Source organism: Lagenorhynchus albirostris, chromosome 9 (assembly GCF_949774975.1).
Source record: "Lagenorhynchus albirostris chromosome 9, mLagAlb1.1, whole genome shotgun sequence".
In the NCBI taxonomy this organism is placed as follows: domain Eukaryota; kingdom Metazoa; phylum Chordata; class Mammalia; order Artiodactyla; family Delphinidae; genus Lagenorhynchus; species Lagenorhynchus albirostris.
Genome location: NC_083103.1, coordinates 82058878 through 82085836, shown reverse-complemented (window position 1 = coordinate 82085836; position 26959 = coordinate 82058878). Strand labels below are relative to the sequence as shown.

Genomic DNA, 26959 nt, shown 5'->3' with positions numbered 1-26959 from the left:
AGGTAAGATGAATAATGTTAGTGTCCAAAATGGTATATTACTTTAAGTAAAAATTGAAACTCTTTCTATCAATAATTGATCACAAATTCAACAAATACTCAAAAAGTATCTTTAGTTTTAAGTTTCTTTTCATAGTTTTTTCCTGCAGATGATTGAACCAAATTGCCCATTGGATTTAGAGAGACAAAATGTGATTTGTTTTATTGCAGCATGAAACAAACAATATAATAAATCTAACTTGGTGGTTTTGCTATATTTCTATTGCCTTAAATAGCTCTGTGAGTGATATTTACATAAATTCTTTCATTTTTTTCTGTGGTGTAATTTAGGGTGGAAAAGTCAATATAACTTTAAAACACATTTTCAAATACTTGTTTTGAAATTCATGTTTTGAGATGTTTGAATGAATATGTGGTTAACTGCTATTTTAACTAGCAATACATTTATAAGAACTAATTAATTCATAGCATAAAAATAATTTGGAAAACATGTACAGAAGATAAAGTGCTTTTTGAAGCAGTTGTTCATTAACATATTTTGAGAGAAAATTGTGAGCTATTTCCATTAAGTTTTTGAAAATTGATACAAATTGAAGTGTCAATGAAGTAATTATTGACAGCATGTCACCACAATATGAAGTGTGCCCATCCTTCTAGAAATTTACTAACACATCCCCTTATCCTCATTGTACTAATTTCACTATCTTCTGAGAAAGGGCTACCTTTTGTCAAAGGCATTTTTTGACGGGAGATAAAGATGGCAGAGAAGGAGGACATCAAGCTCACTTCCCCCCACAAACACATCAAAAATATATCTATATGTGGAGCAACTTTAGCTGTAAACAACTGAAACTGGCAGAAAAGCTCTTCCACTAACAAGACTGTAAGAAAGATCCACACAGGGATGGGTAGAGAGGGAAGAGAAGAAATCAGGTCAGAACCTCCATCCCTAGCAGGGGACACAGAAAAGGAGGAGGATATCATGGGGTTGGACATTCTCCCTCGACCGTGAGGGGTTCAAACCACATATTGTGCACCCCATACCTGGGGTCTTGCACTAAGACAAGTCCTCTTAGCTGGTTTGTAAACCAGTTGGACTTAACACGAGGCTGTAAGAAATTGACACTTTACTTTTGAAGAATGTGCACACACACTTGCTTTTGGGAAAAGGTGCGGGAAGCAGATTGAAAACTCCCTGGGGTTCTGACCAGTTTCCTGTAGCCGCCCCAGAGCACACCTCAGCCCACACTGGCAGCCTGCTCCAGCCCCTCTTGCTCTGCTGCAACTCTCCACTAGGGTGAAGGCAGATGATGGTGCTGGCTGGGACCTAGACCTGCACCTGAACAGGGTGTACTGAGTGCAGAGGAGGCAGTTTGGGATTGGCCTGGGGCTCTATCTGGCAGGCCAGGGCTGTCACAGTGTGTGCCTGAGCCTGCTCCAGGTGTCTGCTCTGATCCCGCTTGATCTTTACTACTGAGATTTTTCCTTTCTTATAAATTCTCACTTCTTGTAACCTTTTCTTTTCCATTTTAACACGTCTTGTAGAGTCGGTTTAGTATTATAACAAACTCACGGGTCACATCATATTCAACAGTGAAAAGCTGAAAGCTTTACCTCTAAAATCAGGAACAGGACAAGGATGCCCAACCTTGTCACTTCTATTTTCATAGTATTGGAAGTCCTACCCACAGAAATAAGATGAGAAAAAGTAATAAAAGGCATCCACATTGGAAGGGAAGAAGTAAAACTGTCACTACTTGCAGATGACATATTAGTATATATAGAAAACCCTAAAATTTCCACTAAAAAACCATTAGAACTAATAAAACAATTTAATAAAGTTGCAGGATACAAGATTTATATACAGAAATCTGTTGCTATTCTATACACTAATAATGAACTATGGGAAAGAGAAAGCAAGAAAACAATCCCATTTACAATTGCATCAAGGAGGTTAAAGACCTATACTTTGAAAAATATAAGACATTGATGAAGGGAATTTGAAGCTGACCCAAAGACTTGAAAGGTATCCCATGTTTATGAACTGTAAGAATTAACATTTTAAAAATGTCCGTACTACCCAAAGCAATGTACAGATTTAATGCAATCCCTATCAAAATACAAGGACATTTTTCACAGAACTAGAATAAATAATCCAAAAATTTATATGGAACCACAAAAGACCCTGAATAGCCAAAGCAAGATTGAGAAAAAAAGAATAAAGCTGGAGGTATTACACTCCCTGACAACAGACTATACTAAAAAGCTACAGTCATCAAAACAGTATGGTACTGGCACCAAAAAGACACATATATCAGTGGAACAGAATAGAGAGCCTAGAAATAAACCCATGAACCTATGGTCAATTAATCTACAATAAAGAGGCAAGAATATACAATGGAGAAAAGACAGTCCTTCAATAAGTGGTTCTGGGAAAACTGGACAGTTACACGTAAAAGAATGAAATTAGAACATTTTGTCAGACCATATACAAAGAAAACACTCAAAATGGATGAAAGACCTAAATGTAAGACTGGAAACCATAAAACTCCTAGAAGAAAACATCTGCAGAACACATTATTTGACATAAGTCATAGCAATATATTTTGGATCATTCTCTTCAAGCAAAGGAAACAAAAGCAAAGGTAAACAAATGGGACTTAATTAAACTTCTGCACAGCAAAGGAAACCACTGACAAATAGAAAGACAACTTAGTTAATGAGAAAAATTACTTACAAATGATATGACTGATAAATATCCAAAATATATAAACTATAATTATAGTTATAAGTAATAACTTATAATTATAAACTATAATTATAGTTATAAGTAATATATATAAACTATAATATAGTTATAAGTAATAACTTATAATTATAAACTATAATTATAGTTATAAGTAATATATAAAAAATTACTTACAAATGATATGACTGATTAATATCCAAAATATATAAACAGTCCACACAAGATCAAAAAAACAAACAACCTGATTAAAAAATGGGCAGAAGACCTGAACAGATATTTTCCCAAAAAAGACAGAGATGGTCAAAAGGCACAAGAAAAGATGGTCAACATCTCTATTTGTTAGAGAAATGCAAATCAAAACCACAATAAGGTAGCACTTCACACTTGTCAGAATGGTTATCATCGTCAAAAGCCCACAAATAACAAATGCTGGCAAGAATATGGAGAAAAGGGAACCCTAGTACACTTTTGGTGGGAATGTAAACTGGTGCAGCCACTATGCAAAATAGTATGGATGTTTTTAAAAAAATTAAACAATAGAACTACCATATGATTTAGGAATTCCACTCCTGGATATATATCTGAAGAAAATAAAAACACTAATTCAGAAAGATACATGCACCCCAATGTTCACAGCCACATTATTTACAATAGTTAAAACATGGAAGTAAAGTGTCCATTGACAGATGAATGGATAAAGAAGTTGTGATATATATACACACACACACACACACACACACACACACACATGTGTATATATATAGCATGAAATATTACTCAGCCATAAAGAAATAAAATTTTGCCATTTGTAACAACATGGATGGACCTGGAGAGTATTATGCTTAGTGAAATAAGTCAGGCAGAGAAAGACAAATACTGTTTGTTATCACTTATACGTGGAATTTAAAGAATAAATAAGTAATTAACATAAGAAAACAGAAACAGTCTCACAGATATAGAGCACTAACTAGTGGTTACCAGCAGGAAGAGGCAACGGGGGAGGGACAAGACAGGAGTAGGGGATTAAGAGGTACAATATACTATGTATAGAATAAATAAGATTCAATGACATGTTGTACAGTACAGGGAATATTGCCAATACTTTATAACAACTCTAAATGGAAGATAATCTATGAAAATATTGATTCACTATGTTGTACACCTGAAAATCATCTATACTTTAATAGAAAAAAAATTAGAGACATTTTTCTGATCAAGATTACTTAGCATTTTACTTTTTAAAAAATGCTTTGTTTGAGTCTCTGAAATTGTTTTCTATTGTTATTTCATTTTATTAAGGAGGATATTGAAACACAGAGTTATTGAAGTAAATGTACAAGTTCCTGACAAAGTTTGGACTAGCTCTTGTTTTTAGATGAGTCAAGAAACATTAAAAGTGATTTTGCTTAGAGCTACAGGAATTAAAATATAGACAGTTAAAAAATGTTCAGAATAGGAAACAGTTTTTCTTGGGGAGAAATTTTATAGGACAATTAAGAACACAATATATTCTTACAGTAGAGTAGACTTTGTTACAATTTATGATATTTATATTTGAGCCGCATTTTAAATAGACAAAAATCTATTAATAGTCTCATTATTACTATGCAGTCATGATAAAAAAAACTTTTAGCATTCTGAAGAAATTATAATAGAAATGGTAATGGTAAACACTCAAGTTTTCTAAGCTCTGGGGATCTAATGTACAGCATGGTGACTATATTTAACAGTACTGTATTGTACACTTAGAACTTGCTAAGAGAGTAGACCTTAAATGTTCCCACCCCTAAGAAGAAATGGTAATTATGTGACGTGATGGAGGTGTTAGCTAGCCCTACTGTGGTAATCATTTCACAATATATTTGTGTATCAAATTATAATGTTGTATTCCTTAAACTTACAACATGTTACATATTAATCATATCTCAATAAAGCTGGAAAAAATAAAAAAAATAATTTCTTTGAAATCATAACAAAAGTTAGATGCTTGGTTCCCTTAGTGAGAGCTTATTTAAGGTTTATTTATTCAACAAGTTTATCCATAGCACCTGGGTGTACTGATTTTCTTCTTAGAAACCTGCTAAGCCTCTGAAATGGGTCAATATGCTTTAGGCACTCAATTGCCTTCTCCAGCTGTGGTCTTTTAAGCACAAGTCTTTTAGCAACTAGAGGGTCTTTCTGAGCCTTACCCACTGACAGGAAGATGTTAGAATTGACTGTTCTGTGGGATTCATGAAGAGTTATTTACAAAGCTTCAGTTGTTCATGTCAAACAACTCAAACTCTCAACATAGGGGTAGAGTGTGAGGGAGGGAGAATGGGAGTTTGAGCTGAAGTGACCAGGTCTTACTTAAGAAAGTAGGAGAGTTTTTTCTTGGATTCCATAAATGCACACTAAAAGTTTCATATACCTCGTATAATCACAACCTTAATGATTTCTTGGACTCCCTGAGGAATAAACCTGAGTGATGTACAGATTAAAATTAACATTTTCTAATAGAATAATAACACAATTCATCAATCAAATGTTTTTTTTTCTTCTTTTATAAAAGTGTAACAGGAGGAGAGTACTCTTTCATTTTTCCTTACCGTATAGTCTGGCTTCATGAGAACTTTAAAAGAAATACTACATGCTTTTTTTTTTTTTAATAATCTTATTTATTCTCTCCTTGTTTATTTCTTTTTTTTTAAATTTTATTTATTTATGGCTGTGTTGGGTCTTCGTTTCTGTGCGAGGGCTTTCTCTAGTTGCGGCAAGTGGGGGCCGCTCTTCATTGCGGTGCGCAGGCCTCTCACTATCGCAGTCTGTCTTGCTGCGGAGCACAGGCTCCAGACGCGCAGGCTCAGTAACTGTGGCTCACGGGCCCAGTTGCTCCGTGGCATGTGGGATCTTCCCGGACCAGGGCTCAAACCCGTGTCCCCTCCATTGGCAGGCAGATTCTCAACCACTGCGCCACCAGGGAAGCCCACTTCATGCTTTTTTACTTTTAACATTTACAAATGCTAATTATAGTTGAAGAAGGAAACTTATGGCATCTAGTTCAGCGTCCCTGGATATTAAGGAGAAATCTCTGAAACATATCTTGGCTTTGATATGTATAGTTGAGTACTTAACTTGTTCTCATAAATAAACCTCCAAATTGGTAAGTGAATCAAATCATATTGTTATGCAAATAAACTGTATGTAGCAAACTAACCAATAAAACATGCTACATTATTGTCTAGCTAACCTAACATATTGTAGATAAATAGGAGCAAACATTTATAAAACCACTAGATGGCATTCATTCACTGCAATTTTGGCCAAATACAGCCTTTAAAGCTTTATCATGATATGCAGGATTAGGGGCAAGGCAAGTGTTATCCATTATTTGATGATATTTTTCTTTCATATAACAAAGCTGACAAAGCTCAATTTTATCTTTTCCTGTATGCTTCAAATCAAATCAACAGATACTTACTGAAAGCTTTATTAAATGATTCTTTCTTGTGAGGAGATTTGAAAGCCATCTTCACTGTGGTGGTAATGTATTTACTTACAACATCTAGAAGAAAATATGCTATATGCACTGTACCACTTAATTTTCTTTTATTTCATTGCTTTATTAATTCATGTTGATATTTCTCACAGAGCTATTTCTCTAAAGGTTATAAAAAGTACAGAGTCACATGTTCTAATATTTTAGATGGAATTAATCTTCAATCTTAATGCTTATGAAAATAGGAGGTCAAGAGCTCTTGAGTCACAAAAAGTCCTTTCTATTATTGTATGTCTTTAAAATGTGTGAGGAAAAGTACTTCTAACTTGATTGAGAACCACAATGACCTTTGGTGATAAAAGATTATGATTTAGTCTTGGAGATAAATAAATCATGGAATGAAAACTCCCAAACTCCACACTTCAGGCTAAACTGTTGGAAGAAGATATTGATGGGCCAAAAAAAGTCAAATATTTTTGTAGAAGGTCTAGGTTAATAATAACATAAAGTCCAGTACTTACCTGTTCTAATATGTTTTGAAGCCTCTCTATCTCACAGTCTATTACAAATTTCTTTTCTTGTCTTCTATCAAGCTCTTCTAGAAGTTGCCTATAGCTGACATCATTAAAATTTTCCACACATATAGCGCTGACATGCCAACCATTTTGTCCTGCTTTTTCCATGATAGCTTGAAGTATCGAGTATCCTAGTGGGGAAAAAAATCCAGAGGGGTTACTAAAAACATGCCCTTAAATAACATGCAGGCACTGAGTCTACATCAATATTTTTATATTCCAAAACATACAATGAATTATTAGAAATTTAAAAACATGAGTGGTTATTTCTGAATCATTTAATTTTACTTTCTTTACTTAGGGCAAAAACATTCCTTAAAAATATTGCTTGAATGAAGTAGCAACATCATACCTTGAGTAAGCTCTCAAAATCCCTCTACCAAAGACTATTACATTGCTTTGGATATATTTTTGATGAGATAAACCAAAAACAAAATCTAGTACCACCCGTAGTCAAGAACAATTTCATAAACTTTTTGCTAATTTTACTCACTAGACAGAATTAATTTTGAACAGCTGTATTGATTTTCCCCTTGAGCAAAGTAGTAACAACATTTTTGGGTTCAACTGTGTCATAAAATAAACATTGCAACACTATTTATTGAGGACCCATTATTGTAAATGGAGAAGTCATTATTTAACTCTTCCTGTCTTGGTAGGGGAGTGATGTGGATTGGGGGTGAACTGAATGAAAACTAGGTGATGCAATGGGCACTCAAACTCATAATCTAGTAGAGGAAACAGACATTCAAATAAACAAATGAAACTTAGTTTAAAACTGTGTAATGATAGCCGTACTCAAGGGAAAGTGTTGGCCCAAGGGAAAGTTTGGTAAAATCTGCCTTAATGGGACCAGGAAAACAGCCATGAGGAGAAACAACTTGAACTGGGTCTTGAAGGTTTAAAAGGTGCCTTTAAGATTGCTGAAAAAGGAGCATTTATTAGCGGGAAACAGACTTCCAGAGGGAATGGAATGGTCTTTACACTGTTCTTCATTCAGATCTCTCTGCATGTGGAAGGGAAGTCATGGGTCTTAATGTCTGGGTTAAAGATGAAGGGGCAAACTCATGAACCCAGCACTTAGAATATTTCTTCATGACAACATTGTCTTGAAATCTTGAATTTTTGAGCTCTCAGTTTTGAGTTGGAATGTGAAAAAAAGGAAAAAAGATTCTTTGAATCTATGTATAACATTTAAACGAAGGTTGTTTTGGATCAGAGCCTGTTATTTTTTCCCCTTGTGGCTTAGCATAAAAAAAATATGCTAGTCCTCTTTAAGAAGGTCTAACACTTATTTGAGCTCATTCTATGGCAGCAGTTGCCTATAGTTTCTCCCTCCCTTGGTCCCTGGACTTAGAGTGGAGAGCTGGGTGGATTAAACCTGAAGACTTAAAATGAATGCAAAGCATTTGCTAGATAAGAGCACCCTTTACTCAGTTTTCTGTTTGGTATGTGAGTCTCTCAGGTTCAAGGATTTTTATTTTTAGGTATGTTTTCTACAAGTCAGAGTTTCAAACATTACGGATGTTCATTTAATATCAACAGATGGAACTGATGATGAGGTCATATTTGAAATATAAATTACCTGATATCCTGCCAAATGAAATACTGTGGCAGTCAGGATTAATTTTTATCAAAATGAAAACAATTCCCTAAAGAGGAAGAAAGAGGGCATGTTAATTACTATATAATTATTCTAGTATATCTATTGCTTTGTTTAGTCTTTCCTTTTGTAATGTATGCCTGTAATTATCTCTTCAAATCTTACCTAGATCCCCCCTATCCCTGCCCCAAATTCAGTACTCTTTCCCTTGTTTCCTATTATATGCATACATAACATGATGGTCTGCATCCTATCTTAATGAAATCAAGCAGGACTCTGAGGGTCCTCCTGGGTTCAAAAGTCCCTCAGTGTCCCCCGTTTCTTGTTTTTAGAGAAAGGCTTTAGTCTTCTAGGCCTTCCTTGAGTTCCAAAGAGCATCAGTTACTAATTAGGGAAGTGAGGGAACACACAAACAAAGGTGAAGCAAACTCAAATGGTCTTGGAGAAAACACAAAGCCCAAAAGGTCTTAACAGAAAAAAACATCAGGGGCCAACTGGGAAATGAAATTCTTGACCATCACATAATGCTCTAAGTAAATAATAAAATGTCTCAACTATTGTTTTTGCTCTCTCCTAGAAAGAAGTTAAAGGATCATAAGACCATGATTTACTAATTTGCTTTGTAGGAACAATCAATCAAAATCACCAATGACACATCAAATCATAAGACGGTGGCAGGAAGTCTGCAACTGAGATCTATGGGAAGCTGAAATTACAAGGCCCCCTCCCCTTTTACCCTTTTTGCTTTTAAAACCCTTGCACCCTGGCCAACCAGCAAGATGGATCTGAGACAAACCTACATCTCCCATCTTCTCTGGAGAGCAGCACCCTCTAGATCAGTAAACCTTTCTCTGATCCAAACTCTGACGTTTTTGTTTGTTTGGCTTCACTATGCATCTAGCACACAAACTTGGGTTAAACAACATTAATGTACACTGTACACGTTCATGCCTCATTTATCCTGTTACTGGGATTTGCTCTCTGATAGTGAATTAATGTTCTTTCATTCATTTTTGACACCTATGAACATGCTCTTTTTAAAAATACCAATTGACATCTTATTTTCCATTTTCTCCTTTTATTTACTGTAGTACCAAAATAATTAAAAAAAACTTTCTGTTTGATTTTCTTGCATGTTGTAAAAATAATAACTATGTCCACACACATCATCCCTGTGACCAATTCACAGCTTGGCACAGTTCTTTAGATACTGCCTTTGTTTGTTATCATCACGTCATGTGGATATGTCAGTGCTAGGCTGTTATTTTCCTACCTACAGGAATTTCACAGAATATAGAGCCACACATCTTCTGATGAAATTTATATACGTTCCCAGTTGCATAACAGATATTGAAAGATTCACACTAATAAAACAAAATTATAATTCAAATTCAACATTTTGTTATCTGAGTTTTCAGATTTAGAAGTGACACTAGAATTGAAATAAAACAAAACCCTAGGACACAATCTTTGTTAAATGGCAAAGAAAGTTGGCTGCCTAAAAAGAACCATTAATCATAGTCAGAAATAAATGGCATCTTTTTAATGCAAAGGACACACAGTTATAGTTTCAGAGCCCAGGTGAAAATTTGAGTTCTTTTACAAGCTGTGTTTGATTTTAATATCCTATCTTATTCATTGCAACTCAGACGTACCGGTCTTATTTATTTGCCAAGATAGTTGGGAATACATTGTAATTCAGAGAAAATACTGCTGTTGAATCTATGATTGTGTAACTTACCTGTTATATAAACTAGAAAATCACAAGTCAAGTCATATTAATTCTACAACTGCCTACGATTTGTATCTCCTAGTTCTTAGAAAATCTGTAGTGCAATATTGTTGGTCAGAAAATGAATACTACAGTTTTAGGTGAATATCACAAGAGTAATGAGGAGTTCACTACTGTAAAGAATTTTTAAGTCTTGCTTTTATTTAAAAGCTGTCTAACATTTTAATCTAATATAATTTATTGAAAACTAAGACATCCGAGATTCTTTAAGATATGCCAGGATAAACAAAGTTATGATTCTTGTCTTGACCAGGATCTAGCAAAACTGATATTTAAGTAACTATTATACAAATTACACTGTATTGTGTAAGTAACTTCAAAAGACCCAAAATAATTTTATTAGAATAGTAGTGAAAATGTATGATGGAGAAGATCACATTGTTGGATTAAAATAAATGATTAAAGGCTTTTTCATGGTTATTAAAGAACACTATCAGTTACACATACAAATATTTTAAAATGTTATATTATATAATGATATTACTAATTATGTTAAATAGAATCATAGTGATTTAAGCAGTCTTGAGCTACTGTATCCTTACACATCAACACTTTTTATATCACCCATGAATAATGACCTATTTTGGGTGAGTAGTACCATCCAGATATTCAGCTGCTAGCAACACAAACTGGGCTTGTTTATCTGATGTTCTCTTTTGAAAGAGTTATTTGATTCAACTATCTGCACATGGAGGGGCAGGAGGAGAGTCAGGAAATATCTATGTCAGAGTGGATATAATTTCAAAAAGGAGAGAGTTATCTGTATGCTATTAAAAACCCTTCTCTTTGATAAGGATAGAAAAGTGCTTTTTAATTAGAAGGTCACTGGTGCACACAACAGGAGTAGCATCAATGGAATGCTGAATATAGGAGTCATATTTCAGAGAAGTAAGAAATTGAGGAGAAAATGAGAAGTGAAAATGTAGAAATTAGGGAGGAATATCATCAGAATAATTAATTTAATGAGATGAAGGATATGCCTCTATAAGTATGAGATAGAGAAACATTGAGGCCATGGGAACTCATTTGGGAAGGAGAGGACTGGGTCTGTCCCATGTGGCATCGTTGAGCTTAAAAAGAAGTGACAAAGGGATATAGCAGCAGTTTGTACTTACTCAAATTAAAGCCTCTTTCATTAATTTTATAGATTGCTATGCAGGTACCCACTACTACCCAATTTCTCTGATCTGGCATAATTACTGGCATCCAAAGCTAGTATATTCCAAGAGAAAGGTGTGTATATCTGAAAGTCTACTTTATACTGTATTTTAATCTCAGTCATGAGAGGAATACGATTCTGTAAACCTCACGGCATTTAACGCCATCATAATGGCACTACAGAGCCGATTTAGTAACCATTTGGTTTGGACTCTTTCCAAAGCAGCCTAGGTACTGAAATAACATGTTCAAAGGCTACAGTCTGAACTCTAAGATCTCAGAACACAGAAGGAGTAACCAACATTGTAGCTTGGTTAAAATTATCGGCAGCTGTGACTATAGCATTTATTTATGCCATAGTTCAAGAAGGGCATAGTGAAAATAAGCAAAGATCTGCCAACTTACACAGTTTGAAGCCATACATATAAACCTGAGGTAAGATGGAATGTCTTGAGTTTTCCCTTTTCTACAAAAAATCAAGAGTAAAAATAGAAAATCCTTCTTCAAAGATGGTTATTTTGGGTCTTAGATTTTCCCTAAGTCCTCTTGTATTTTCTGACAATAACATTTATTGTCTCTTGACCACTACATTGTAGTGTCCATATTTAATTCAGAGATATCATACAGGGGAATTTGATACTTTAAAACTTTAAAGTTTTCTGTCAGTTGCAACTGAACCTAATCTTTATTTATACAGGCATATAGCAAATATTTTCAACTATTTGCCACAGGTTCAAGGCACTAAACTCCTCCTCCCAGGCATGCGTTATTTTCTTATTTCTCTTGGGCTTTTCTAGAACTAGACCACTGGAGAATTTTATTTCACTTGTTTACATGGCAACTAGACTAATCTTTGTCTAGTTTGTTTCTGTCTGGAAAGTCTATGGTACTTCCTTGAATGAAGCTTTCAATGTTTTCCTATTCTTTTATGTTACATACCAAAATCTGGTCATACTTGTCTCCTCCTTCTCTTTCTAGTCTCATTTTGTACCATTATTCTTCTTGCTTTCTAACCTCTAGCAGCATTGTCCTTCTCAGATATTTTAAAAGGTAGCATGCATCTCCACCTCATTGCCTTTACACATGCTAGTGTTCCCTTTAAAAGACTATTTCCTTCCATTTTTGCCTTCTATTCATTTTTCAGACCTCACCTTAGACATCACTTACCTTCTAACTAGATCACTTACTCCTCATATAATCTCTTGTAGCTTTCTGTACATTTCTTTCAGAGATTTTTTTTTACCAGTTTCTAACCATATATTTTGAATGATGATCTGATTAGTGTCTTCCCTCTCCTCCCCCCACTCCCATACTGTAGGCTCCATGAAAGTAGTGAGTATTTCTGTGCTCAGTATTTAGTCTAGTGGTTCTCAGTAGATGCTCAGCAAAGTTGTCTGAACACAGAAATAAATTAATGGGAATTTCATAGAGAGGAATCAGGATGTCAAGAGGATCAGAAGAAGCATGGCAGGTCACATTCAGGAACTTCAAATGCTTCAGATTATGTTGTGTGTTTGGAAGAACAAGGAGCGTGTGGAAAATTGGTGTGGACTGTGGGAAGAGCTTCAAAGGCTGGAGAGGTAACAAGAAAGGGACACCTCATAAGGGCCTTCTCTACCATATTATAAAATTTGGCCTTTACTCCTCAGGAACTTTAAGAAGAGACTGACAGAACTGCATGTGTTTTAGAGGGATTGTTTAGCTAAGGTGTGAAGGATACAATGGATGAAGGTAACACAAAAAACAGGAAAACCAGTTGGGAGGCCATATTGAAGTAATCCAGGTGAGAGATAATAAGGAAGGAGAGTAATTTCTAGATTAAAGTGGCAGAATAAATCAACTTGGTTATTGTTGAAACATAAGGAACAAGGAGAAGGAAGATTTGAGCATAATGACAATCTGTTCTTCTGGTGTTCATTTTACTTGTTTTCAGAAGAAACTCTTAGGTCTTTTTGATCTCCTGAAGAAACGAATATTTTTCTATTTGGATTTCAGATGTCAAGTAACTTCTAATGATATGGTCTTTGCAGTCACCTCCCTCATCACCCAAAGCAGTATGCTAAATTCTGAGACAGGTTTGAGAAACCCACTTTTCTCTCTTGCTATAAACATCAATTTTTCAAGAGCCCATCTCTGTAGATTTTGAATATTCCCTAAGAATAATTGGATATTTTTTCAAGCTTGTTTGTAGCATTTTTTATCTCCTCAGCACTATGGATATTTATCAATATCTTTTTATAATATAAGGGAATCTCTTTTTATGCAAGAAAAGCATTCTTGAAAAATTTGTGTAATTTTAAAGCCAAATGACTGAAGACCAATTTCCTAAAGAAATAGATATCTAGCATAATTTATATAGTTACTATTTTGCTCATCAATTGAGATTTTATCTACTTTTTATAGTACACTACATAAAATTCACAATTCTGATTTTACCTATTTTTTTAATATCACAATATATAAAGTTCACAATTCAAACTTGCATAAAATACAACCATTATATCTTCATAAGGAGATTAAAATATAGATTTATGAATTAACAGTCACTCAAATAATGTTTGTTTCATATTAAACACTTAAAGTACTTAAGACCTAATTTTCTTTTTTTTTTTAACATCTTTATTGGGGTATAATTGCTTTACAATGGTGTGTTAGTTTCTGCTTTATAACAAAGTGAATCAGCTATACATATACGTATGTTCCCATATGTCTTCCCTCTTGCATCTCCCTCCCTCCCACCCTCCCTATCCCACCCCTCCAGGCTGTCACAAAGCACCGAGACAATATCCCTGTGCCATGCGGCTGCTTCCCATTAGCTATCTACCTTACGTTTGGTAGTGTGTATATGTCCATGACTCTCTCTCGCCCTGTCACAGCTCACCCTTCCCCCTCCCCATAACCTCAAGTCCGTTCTCCGGTAGGTCTGCGTCTTTATTCCTGTCTTATCCCTAGGTTCTTCATGACATTTTTTTTCTTAAATTCCATATATATGTGTTAGCATACGGTATTTGTCTCTCTCTTTCTGACTTACTTCACTCTGTATGACAGACTCTAGGTCTATCCACCTCATTACAAATAGCTCAATTTCATTTCTTTTTATGGCTGAGTAATATTCCATTATATATATGTGCCACATCTTCTTTTTTTTTTTTTTTTTCCTTAGAGTTGATTCTTTTTTTTTTTTTTTTTACATCTTTATTGGGGTATAATCGCTTTACAATGGTGTGTTAGTTTCTGCTTTATAACAAAGTGAATCAGTCATACATAAACATATGTTCCCATATGTCTTCCCTGTTGCGTCTCCCTCCCTCCCACCCTCCCCATCCCACCCCTCCAGGCTGTCACAAAGCACCGAGCCAATATCCCTGTGCCATGCGGCTGCTTCCCACTAGCTATCTACCTTACTGCGTTTGTTAGTGTGTATATGCCCATGACTCTCTCTTGCCCTGTCACAGCTCACCCTTCCCCCTCCCCATAACCTCAAGTCCGTTCTCTAAGAGGTCTGCGTCTTTATTCCTGCTTTACCCCTAGGTTTTTCATGACATTTTTTTTCTTAAATTCCATATATATGTGTTAGCATACGGTATTTGTCTCTCTCTTTCTGACTTACTTCACTCTGTATGACAGACTCTAGGTCTATCCACCTCATTACAAATAGCTCAATTTCGTTTCTTTTTATGGCTGAGTAATATTCCATTGTATATATGTGCCACATCTTCTTTATCCATTCATCCGATGATGGGCACTTAGGTTGTTTCCATCTCTGGGCTATTGTAAATAGAGCTGCAATGAACATTTTGGTACATGACTCTTTTTGAATTTCGGTTTTCTCAGGGTATGTGCCCAGTAGTGGGATTGCTGGGTCATATGGTAGTTCTATTTGTAGTTTTTTAAGGAACCTCCATACTGTTCTCCATAGCGGCTGAACCAATTCACATTCCCAACAGCAGTGCAAGAGTGTTCCCTTTTCTCCACAGCCTCTCCAGCATTTATTGTTTCTAGATTTTTTGATGATGGCCATTCTGACTGGTGTGAGATGATATCTCATTGTAGTTTTGATTTGCATTTCTCTAATGATTAATGATGTTGAGCATTCTTTCATGTGTTTGTTGGCAGTCTCTATATCTTCTTTGGAGAAATGTCTATTTAGGTCTTCTGCCCATTTTTGGATTGGGTTGTTTGTTTTTTTGTTATTGAGCTGCATGAGCTGCTTGTAAATTTTGGAAATTAATCCTTTGTCAGTTGCTTCATTTGCAAATATTTTCTCCCATTCTGAGGGTTGTCTTTTGGTCTTGTTTATGGTTTCCTTTGCTGTGCAAAAGCTTTGAAGTTTCATTAGGTCCCATTATTTTTGTTTTTATTTCCGTTACTCTAGGAGGTGGGTCAGAAAGGATCTTGCTGTGATTTATGTCATAGAGTGTTCTGCCTATGTTTTCCTCTAGGAGTTTGATAGTTTCTGGCCTTACATTAAGACCTAATTTTCATATTAAAGTTATATACCAACACTTTGGGAAAGCAAAGTGTTGAATTGAGAGGAGGAATAGCGCCCCTCAGAGAGAACTTCACTGCAGAGAGAATGACCTGTACTATGATTTTGTCCTTAGAGGACAGGGAGGGTTTAATCGGTGGAGATGGTGAAGAGGAAGGAGTTACTGCAGCATAAGGCAAAGACAGAGCGGTGGAAGCTTAAAGAATACTTAATAGGGGCTTCCCTGGTGGCGCAGTGGTTGAGAGTCCACCTGCCGATGTAGGGGACACAGTTTCGTGCCCCAGTCTGAGAAGATTCCACATGCTGTGGAGCGGCTAGGCCTGTGAGCCATGGCTGCTGAACCTGCGCATCCGGAGCCTGTGCTCCGCAATGAGAGAGGCCACAACAGTGAGAGACCCGCGTACCGCAAAAAACAAAACAAAACAAACAAAAAAAGAATACTTAATAAATTATTAATAGTTAATAGACTAGTTTTCTAGAGTAGTAGATTCATAAACTATATTATGCTTTATTATCATTTTACAATACAGTTGAATCACCTAAGAGCCTTGTGAAGTAGGTATTATTATCCCCGCCATATAAGTGGAGATATAGACATAAAGATAGATTATGTGATTTATGTCAAATCATTACCCTAATAAGTGGCAGAGCCACAGTTTGAACTCAGGCCTTCCATTTTTAATTTTAGGGACTTTTCCACCACACTTTAGTGAACAGGGAAAGCAGGAGATAAAACTAGGCAGGAAGGTTGAGGCTGTGTTGTGAAGGCCTTTAAATAACAGTCATCATCAACTCTTCTTGTTCACAAACACATCTCATATTTCAGCATATTCTGTCAGTGCTATCTTTAAAATATATCAAGAATCTGACCATTTCTCCCTATAGCCACTGCCAGCATCTAGGTCCAAGTCACATTGCCTCTTGTCTGGATTATTACAATTATCTCCTTACAAGTCTCCTTGCTCGGCCTTTGCCTCCTTCAGACTAGTCACAGCAAGCAAGTCAGATCATATCACTCACAGCCCAAAGCTTCTCACTGATTCTTTACAGTAGCCTGCATAGCCCCACATCTCTGACCTCATTTACTCTCGTTCTCAGAAGTCAGTAGCAAACTTGCCTTTTTGCAGTTGCAATAACCGGACAGGTGATACTCTAACTCAGGCTTTTGCCCTCGTGTGCTCTCTCCAATGTGGGTCTGCAAGGATTATTCTTTCATTTCCTCTAGGTCTTTACCCAAATGCTTCCTCTTCAGTGGGCCCATCCTAGGCTACTTTCTCCGAACTTTTGTCCTGAGATTTCCTATTGCCCTTTTTTGCTTTATTTTTCCCTAACATCACCATCTAACATACTATATATTTTTTTCAGTTAGCCTTGTTTATTGTCTATTTCCCGCACTAGAATATAAGCTCATGAAGGTAGATTTTGTTTTGTTCACAGTGCTAGAAGAGTGCCTGGCAACTAAAAAGCACTCAGTGAAACTTCTGAATAATAAACTACTAAAAGTTAAATTTTACTCCATTGTCAACAGGGAAACTCTGGAGATTTTGGAGCAGAGAGGAGACAAATTTATAAAATTGCTTTCAGGGGCTTCCCTGGTGGCGCAGTGGTTGAGAGTCCGCCTGCCGATGCAGGCGACACGGGTTCATGCCCCGGTCTGGGAAGATCCCATATGCCGCTGAGCGGCTGGGCCCGTGAGCCGTGGCTGCTGAGCCTGCGCGTCCGGAGCCTGTGCTCCGCAACGTGAGAGGCCACAGCAGTGAGAGGCCCGAGTACCTCAAAAAAAAAAAAAATTGCTTTCAGTATATTAGAATTTATAGTATTAGAGGAAATGAAGGATACAGTAGAAAGAGAAGAGAGAAAGATAGTCCAAATAGGACGCTACTAAAATTAATAAAGGTGTAATGGAATAACTCCTCTAATCTAGATAGGTTCTGAAAAAAAATACAGAGAAAGGAGAATGTCAGTTGCTTGCTTTTCTCTAAATTCTATACATTTTCCCTCATTCTGTATTTATCTATGTAAGAGTCAGGAGATTTTTCATTATATCAGGTGGAACTATAAGAAGTTGTCATTCCTGTTAGTCTAAAATATTCAAATTTCGGCAAATGTCTTATGGTTCAATCTAATTTCTGAATCTATAATAAATAATATTCAGTGGAATTAAAGTGATATGAAAATGACTTAGTTTATATAGTTAGACCCTAAAAGAATGTGACAAGTAAATGCAAAAACTCCCAAACTGGGGCGGAGGGAGGTCATGAGTGGTATGAGCCAAGAGCCCTGCACACCTCAGCAAGTCCTTAGGTTATCCCTGGAAATTGCTCTAAAGTTTTCATGATCAGTCTTCATAGCAACCTTCTTGAGTCATTAATAAAGGCTAAAATAAGTCTCAAAAAACGTAGAATTAAAGAAATTGTGAAATCCATTTTAGAAAGGACTATATTCTGAATGATAAAAACAGGCATACTTTTGGTTCATAAAAACAGATCCTCAGCTAACCCTGAAAAGTTGGTTCATTGGTTAAGGATGCAGGAGAGCCAATGCTATACATAGAATTCTGGTTCTTAAAACAGCAATTAACTTATTCATCAATACACTATGTTGAAGTTTGAGGCCAATATATCTCCTTAATTAATCATGAAAACATCACTAGCAACAAAACATACAGAAGTGTTTCACAACATATTAAATATCAGTTTATTAGATTTAAATTCCAAATTGTGTACTATAAATAATATTAATTTGGATCTGGCTTTTACACACAAAGCCAAAACAATTCATTTGTGTTGATTTGAAAGTGATATTTTAAAATGTTACTTTTGTCTTCTCTTTAGAAAAGGAGTAGCAATGCATAATTTTCTGTGATGATTCTGGTGAAAGAATTTGCATACAATTAGTGAGACAATTTCTGTTTCTAGTAGGGACAAGCACAGGATGAAGTAAGTATTCACCATATGATTAACCTAATTTTTATATCCCACTGAGGCTAGCTCAGTTCCAAGAAGTAATTGTAAACTCATGGCAGGGACCATGAGCATGAATACATTTAATTACTCACTATTAAATTTGTTTAGTAGGGAAACGATACTGAGTTCATCATCTAAATAAAGAGAAACTTCTTCAACAGCATGCCAGGTGACAAATGATGGGTTCAGTGGAAGACTCAGTTATGTTCAACTGCAAAAATTTGTTTTTCTCATTTCAACTATATGGTTCTGAGGCAGGTTATTTGAATTTCTCAATTGTCCACTTTTGACTTCCGTGCAATGAAGATGATAATGTAGGGTTTTATTAGTTATAATAGTTTGCTCTGTAGCTGTTAATAAAAATCAGCTTCATTCCTTATGGTAGAATGAATGTAGACTGCTATTGTACCTTTGAGGGAAATACTTTGTGAATTCTTGATAGGTGAGGGAATTCCTCACTACAACTCTGGGAGAATCATAATGTATGACTCAACATCCGACACCATCACAAAAATGAAAACAAAAACTTAACTCTTACTCTTGAATCCATATTTGGTTATTAGCCATTTACTCAGTCACTTTAGTCAGAAACCCAGGAGATACTCTCAGACTTGGCACTCTTCTCTACCCTTATACCAAGTCAATCCTGATATTTCTTCCTAAATATTATATTTAAGGTCTTTAATAAGCAAATCCCTACTTATTCTTTCATTTTTCATTCAATGAATATTTACTGAGGGTCTACTATATGTCAGGCCATTGCTCTAGAGGCTGCAGGTATTGAAATAATAAAAACAGTAAAAGATGCCTACCTTCATGAAGTTTACACTCCAGTGGCTGAGCCAGACAAACAAATATACAGATACATTTATAGTATAATGACAAGAGATGGTAAATACTTTGAAGAAAAATGAAGGAAGAACAGGACAGAAATGACTGGAGATGACAGTGGGAAGGGTGCTTATCTTTCCAAACCAATCTTTCTTAAGTATGCATCACTCAAGTAATACTAAAGATTGGTAGTTTGCTGAATAAACCAGGTTCTCTCTTGCCTTAATGCGTTGCAATGGCAGTTCCTTGTGCTAAGAGAGTCTGTATTCTTTATCCTCATTTGCAACTTCTAATCCTACTTTAAGTCTAGCTTTAGCTTTAGGCCATTTTAGACTTCTCTGACCTTCCTATATTGAGTTGTTGTCTTTTTTCTTTATATTTCCCTAGCTATCTGTACAATAATTATACCTCATGTCTCACTGAATTAATTAAATTTTTTATCAAGTAAGCACTATATGCTACTTTTGAAAGTACTAAGTATACAGTAAGTCACAGTTATTTATCTCAAGGGTTTGAATTACAATAATTGCAATTTCTAGTTTACCTGTCTAGCTCTCATTAAGTATGAGATGAGTTCTTATTCATTTTTGTTTCTCTAGTTTTTTTTTTTTTTTTTTCACACAAAGGAAAGAATATGGTCAGTATGAGTTATATTGAATTGAATGGCAGGGTAAAAATCCTGCCTTTTTATATAACCCCTCCCTCATTTGATCAAGCATAATAATAATAAAGATAATAATAAAAATAACTAACAATTATTGACTGTCTACATAATCCATAATAGACTGTAGTAATTGTTTTATGAGCATGGTGATAGTTTTATTGTCTTCAATTTGTATAAAGAAAACTGATGATAGAGAAGTTAAATTCTTGGCCCAAACTACTTAGCTATTGATTGGTAGAGCCTCATTCTGTCTGATATTAAAGTCTGCCTTTTATTCTCCTCTATGATATGGTCTGTAATACAAGAAACAACTCTATTCTGTTTGGGTTAATTTTATCCCCTTATTAAGAATTAATTTCTGCCACAGAAATATCCCTGAATGTGAAGCACTCTTAGGTACCATGGATATTTCCAAGGAGTGCTGTGTCCTCTATTCATGCTGGGGATATGCTTGCTGCTTTAATTCCAGGTTCACAGAGAAGTGAAGTACCTTCCCTTCAGTACCGACTCCCCAACAATTTCTGGCAGATCTGATCCAAATGTTACAACCACTGAAAAGATCACAATAACACAAAGTTTCTTCTTTGACAGTAGCCTGTGAATGCTGTCCTGTGGTCAAGTTTGGTTAATGATGTCATCCCTGGCACTGCTCAGGACATACCATCAACTGCTTTCTCTCTGTAAGGATATCAAACATTAAATCATAGAATTAGGTAAACGCTGGTGGAAAAGCTTTTGAATTACTATTTAGATCAATCTATATGCTTGCCCAAGTTCTTCCCTTCTAGAAGGAGTCACAAAACCCTACAGCAATATTTCATAAGTTATACTTGAATCACAGTATGGGATGCCTTTTGCTGATGGAGGGATTAATGTCGGCGACTTATTTGAATAGGTATTAAGATAGTAAAACCAAAAAGTACTAGTATTTTTAATTAGAATACGGTTGCCTGAAAATTGTAATGGATTTAGAAACAATTGTATACATTTTTATTATTGTAAGAAATTTGAGCCAAGTTTATATAGTCAGGATGAAAAGTCAGATCAAGCTATTCATTTTTTTCAATCAATATGGCAGTAAGTCAGTAAATCAGTGTCTGCTTTGGTTTCTGAATCAACAATCTATAGATTGTCTATGTACCACTGACATCTTGACTGAAACTCAAGGTTTTCAAGGTTCATTCTGATGAAACTAATAAGTCACTATCAAATTAGTTGTGTTAGTGAATTTGATTTTTATTAGTTTAGTTATTATAAAGCATCTGATGAATTAATTCATAAAGTTGGTACAAATTTCTTCATTATGTGTTTTTAAAATGTAAAATTTGAATTATATTATATACTGACTATTTTAAACACCAAGTTTCCCTCAAGGCTCATAATGTTATGAATGTAATTATAATACTTGGACTTCCCTGGTGGCACAGTGGCTAAGAATCTGCCTGCCAATGCAGGGGACACAGGTTCGATCCTTGGTCCAGGAAGAACCCACATGCCACAAAGCAACTAAGCCCGTTTGCCACAACTACTGAGTCTGAGTGCCACAACTACTGAAACGCGTGCACTCTAGGGGCCCACATGCTGCAACTACTGAGTGGCATGCTTCAACTACTGAAGACCGTGTACCTAGAGCCTGTGCTCCACAGCAAGAGAAGCCACCACAACGAGAAGCCTGCACACTGCAACAAAGAGTAGCCCCTGCTTGCCACAACTAGAGAATCCCTGCACACAGCAAAGAAGACCTAACACAGCCAAAAAAAAAAAAAAAAGAAAAAAAAGAAAGATAATACTTGAACTCAACTATTGTCTTTGTTCTAAAAAGCTTTTAGTGCTGGGATTTGTGAAAATATATTATAGTCCATTTCTGAAATTATGCCCATTTGCAGATAGATACTTAGAATTAAATGAGTCTATATGCAATATTTCCTCAAATAATGCTGACTTCTTTAAACATGGGTTGCATTTTATGATATCCCCTTGATAATTCTAGCAATGTTTGTAGATTGCACTATTTCAGTACAATCTGGGGAAAAATTTTTTTTTTTTAATCAAATTGAAAAACTCTAGAGTTCAAAAAAGACTTATTTTTTTCCTGGGACTCACCTCTTTGTAGATGTGGGGTGGTCTTGGGTCCAGAAGAGAGTATAAGTTGGATTTCTGAATTTTGTAACAGAATGTTGATTTTTGCCATCTGTATATATTTTACATGAAGTATATAGACTCTCTCTGCAATTGGGAATACAATTCTGCTCCCCTAGCAAATCTAAGATCTCATTGACTATTTGCAACCCAAAGAGACTTTAGGGATAATGTAGTCCAAATTCTTGAACTTGAGGGAATGAAGGCCCCCACCCCCCAAAAAAAGGACTTACCAAGATGTAAGTGCTAGGTATGGTAGACACTAAAACAGAGGTCTCCTGACTTCTAAATTAGTATACTTTCCTGCATATCACTGTCTCATATTCCTGTTACAAAATTCCAGCTAGCAGTTACTATTTGAAGAAAGTGATCTAAAGAATATGCTATTCACTAACGATCTAATTATCAGATATGAATCTTTATATTCTACTTATTTATTTGGACCTCAGCATCAGATATTTTGCAGGTAATAAAGCATACTTAATGACCCTTGTAGAAGAAAGAACCTTGATAAATTCCTTTTATAATGCAAATGAAGAAAGAGTTTGCCTCTCTAAATCAAGATCCGAATCTAGATCTTCCTAATCTAGATCCTTTTGTAAAACAGTATGAATAAAAATTTAGCTAAACATGTCTCCTGTTTTGCTTTGGATCCAAGAAAGATAAGACTGAACGCTAAAATCATGGTATATCTTTCTCTGAGTATACTTCTACTGTATTATGATGCCATGTTTCAAATATTATTGCACTAAATGCAAAGCAACTATTATTATGCTACCAAATGTAAGCTAATGATCACAAGTGGCCCAGGTAGGGAATGGGAAGGTGTGTTTGTAAATGTTGGAGGCCTGTAGGAAAATAATTTAAAATTATTGAATATGGCTGAGTAGTTACTGAATGCGGCTGAGCGCTATTTTCATATTTAGCAATCATAAAATTTTAAAGAGAGAAGAAAACTCTCATTTTATAAATAAGGGAACTGAGTCTTAGGTAGAGGAGATGCTAGACACCTCTTAAGAAGTCAATGGCAAAACCAGTAGCTGAAGACTAGAGACTATGAAATATTACACATATAATGAGGATCCAGAAGTCTCTCTTTCTCTCTCCCATTCTTCTCATTCTCTTTCTCCTCTATTTCTTTCTGTTTCTCCCCATCCATCTAACCCTCCTTCCCTTCTTCAGTAATCATTTCATCTTACTACACTTAAGATTATTTACACTAATTACATTTCACTTTACAAAATGATTTACTGTACATATAGACATGATATCCAAAATATTTAACAAATCATGTAATACTGGTCATTCAAAATGATCACTGGTGCAGCATGGTCCTGGAGGGAAGAATATAATTTCTATGCACATGTTTTTTTTGTAACCCTCATTTTTCTTTAATAATAGATCATTTGTATCTTTTCAGGTCAAAAACATAGAACTATATCATGATTATTAATGGTAACAGAGTATGCCATTGCATGGTGTGTCAAATTTTATTTAACATTTAGGTTATTTCAACTTTTTTTCTTATTATAAACAACAACATAATTTTTCATTTTAAAATGTAACTCAGATCAAATCAATGTTAATTAATAAATTGGTGAGCAATAAAAAACAGGCTAAAATGTTACAAATCATTTTTGTTTTCAATAAATGTGTAATTACTAAATTGCAATATAGCTTTTTGGCTTTTATAAACAGAAACCAAATAGTATTGGAGTATTCTCTTTCTGGCAAAAATCCTTCCATGTACATTTAAAACTGCACATAAAATCAAACTGATTTCTCTTTTCTTTGCATGTGGCTGTGTGCTTGTGTATGTGTCCACATGCACACATTTACTTAGGTCTTTACATTCAAGCATCAGTCTAAAAACTTTAAAGGCTCCTAAATAATGTAAATGTAAATGAACAAAGAATATCTTAAACTTGAAAATAAACCAAATGTGCCATTTGAGAGATTTAATCATATAAAATAAATGTGCTTTTGCATAAAACTAACAGAACATTATAAATCAACTATACTCCAATAAAAATTTTAAAAAGTCAACCATATATCCACAATCCAAACTATCTTTTAATATTTATTGAATTTCTTCTAGTTCTTCTTATTTATATTCTCACCAACATGAATGCTAATGTTGTATGCATATTTTTGTTTCCTAAAATAATTATTTATCTCTGCTATTAAAAACCTAACAAGCACTATTTTAAAGGCTGCTTAATATTATTTCATGATGGTTTTCTAAAGCTCATTTGTATCCTTATTAAGATTGTTCTCTTTTTTGTTCTTGTAAACAATATTGTAATCAATATATGGCTTCTAATGCTCCATTTCAACTGTTTCAACTCCATAGAGGTAGTTCTGTATTATGTGTCAATAGATATTCATAATGTTAAACCATTTTATTTGCTTTCTATTTGGGAAAACATTCATTATCATCTCTCTAAAACTGGAAAGTTTAGTAAGGCAATAAGACATATAGAACACAGAAAATACACTGATTTATTAGGTACAAATCCTTTTAGAAACTTTGTTAAAATTTTTTTGAGAATGATAAATTCCAGTAGGAAATCCTAGGGTTTGTTTTTAAGGCTAATTATGAATGTAAATCTTGAGGTATTTATATCCATAACATATCTTTAGTAGTCGAGGTTGCAGAAAGGAAGGGATCGCTACTGTTGTTTGAGGTTCTATTTATCTTAGATTACTAGTCCTAGAACAACTGCTTCCAAGTTTATATAGCTTAGACTCTCCTTATCTGAGGCATGTACACTGGTCCTACATCATTTGATCCATCACTTCACACTAAAACTACTTTGGCTGTGTTGCTGCTGCTGATTTGTTTAAACAGGTAGTTCAGCATCATTGCCAAATTAACCACTCCAATACTCAATTAGCTATTCATTTTTAAAAAGGCAAGCTTGTAAATTCAAAACTATAGACTTATTATCTTGTTAGTTATCTGTACTCAGATTTTATGCTAAGTGTTTCTTTGGGAATTGTGCTGGATTGTCCATCCAGATACACTTTTTAAAAAATTGAAGTATAGTTTACTTATAATGTTATGTTAGTTTCTGTTATACAGCAAAGTGATTCAGTTATACATATGTATACATTCTTTTTAATATTCTTTTCCATTATAGTTTATCACAGCATATTGAATATTGTTCCCTGTGCTATAAAATAGGACCTTGTTGTTTTTCCATTTTATATATAATAGTTTTTATCTGCTAACCATATGATATCACTTATACATGGAATCTAAAATATGACACAAATGAACCTATCTACAAAACGGAAACAGACTCACAGACATAGAGAACAGACTTGTGGTTTCCAAGGGGGAGGGGGAGTGGGGGAGGGATGGATTGGGAGTTTGGGGTTAGTAGATACACTTTTCATTTTTCCCCATCTTGCCTTGGGTTGATGGAAGAGAAGCCTGACCAATGTGGTCTGAATTTATGATATTTGACTTCCAGTTGAGTTGATTAAAGGAAGTCAGTTGCAAGAATACCAAAGAGCTGGAGAAGAGTGAGGTTAGGCTATTCTTTCCATGATTCCTTTCCTGCCAGGTCAATGTGAGGTGACCGCATCCATTAAATAACCTGCCATTCAGCATTCTCCATACAGCTACACTCTCCATACAAACATATCATCCACTTACTTGTGCAGTCACACTTATGGATGTAAAGTCTCCATGCTGTTGCTAGCTTGAGGATATAGCACAATCCTTTCTCTTGTTGGTGTCCCTAAACCCTGCCAACAATTTTTCAAGCAGTTCTTGATTACTGTTTCAGTCTGCTCTGGCTGCTATAACAAAAATAACATAAACTGAGTGGCTTTTAAACAACAAACATTTATTTCTCACAGTTCTGGAGTCTGGGAAGTTTAAGACCATGGCATTGGGACATATTAGATCATGGCCCACAGTGTGGGCCAGCTTACTCATTGACAGCTCTTTCCTCACTGTAACTTCACATGGCAGGAGGAGAAGGAGAGTAAGCTAGCTCTCTGGGATCTCTTTTAAAGGCACTAATCCCAATCATGAGGGCTCCACCCTCATGACCTAATCACTTTCCAAAGGCTCCACTTCTTAATACCTTCACACTGGGAGTTAAGGTTTCAACATATGGGAGAGGGGGAAGATGGCAAAAGAGTAAGACATGGAGATCACCTTCCTCCCCACAGATACATCAGAAATACATCTACATGTGGAACAACTCCTACAGAACACCTACTGAACTCTGGCAGAAGACCTCAGACCTCCCAAAAGGCAAGAAACTCCCCACGTACCTGGATAGGGCAAAAGAAAAAAGAATAAACAGAGACAAAAGAATAGGGATGGGACCTGCACCAGTGGGAGGGAGCTGTGAAGGAGGAAAGCTTTCCACACACTAGGAAGCCCCTTCGCGGGCAGAGACTGCATGTGGCAGAGGGGGGAAGCTTCGGACCTGTGGAGGAGAGCACAACAAAGGGGTGTGGAGGGCAAAGCGGAGAGATTCCCGCACAGAGGATG

The 26959-nt window shown here is 35.5% G+C and overlaps 1 protein-coding gene across 1 annotated transcript in view; it reads right to left on the bottom strand.

Moving 5' to 3' along the window:
* GRIA4 (glutamate ionotropic receptor AMPA type subunit 4) overlaps positions 1 to 26959 on the bottom strand; it is a 509744-nt gene that overhangs the window by 176983 nt on the left and 305802 nt on the right. Inside the window, exon 5 of the mRNA XM_060157932.1 lies at positions 6748 to 6932. Coding sequence (XP_060013915.1) covers positions 6748 to 6932 — 185 coding nt within the window. The remainder of the gene's footprint in view (positions 1 to 6747; positions 6933 to 26959) is intronic.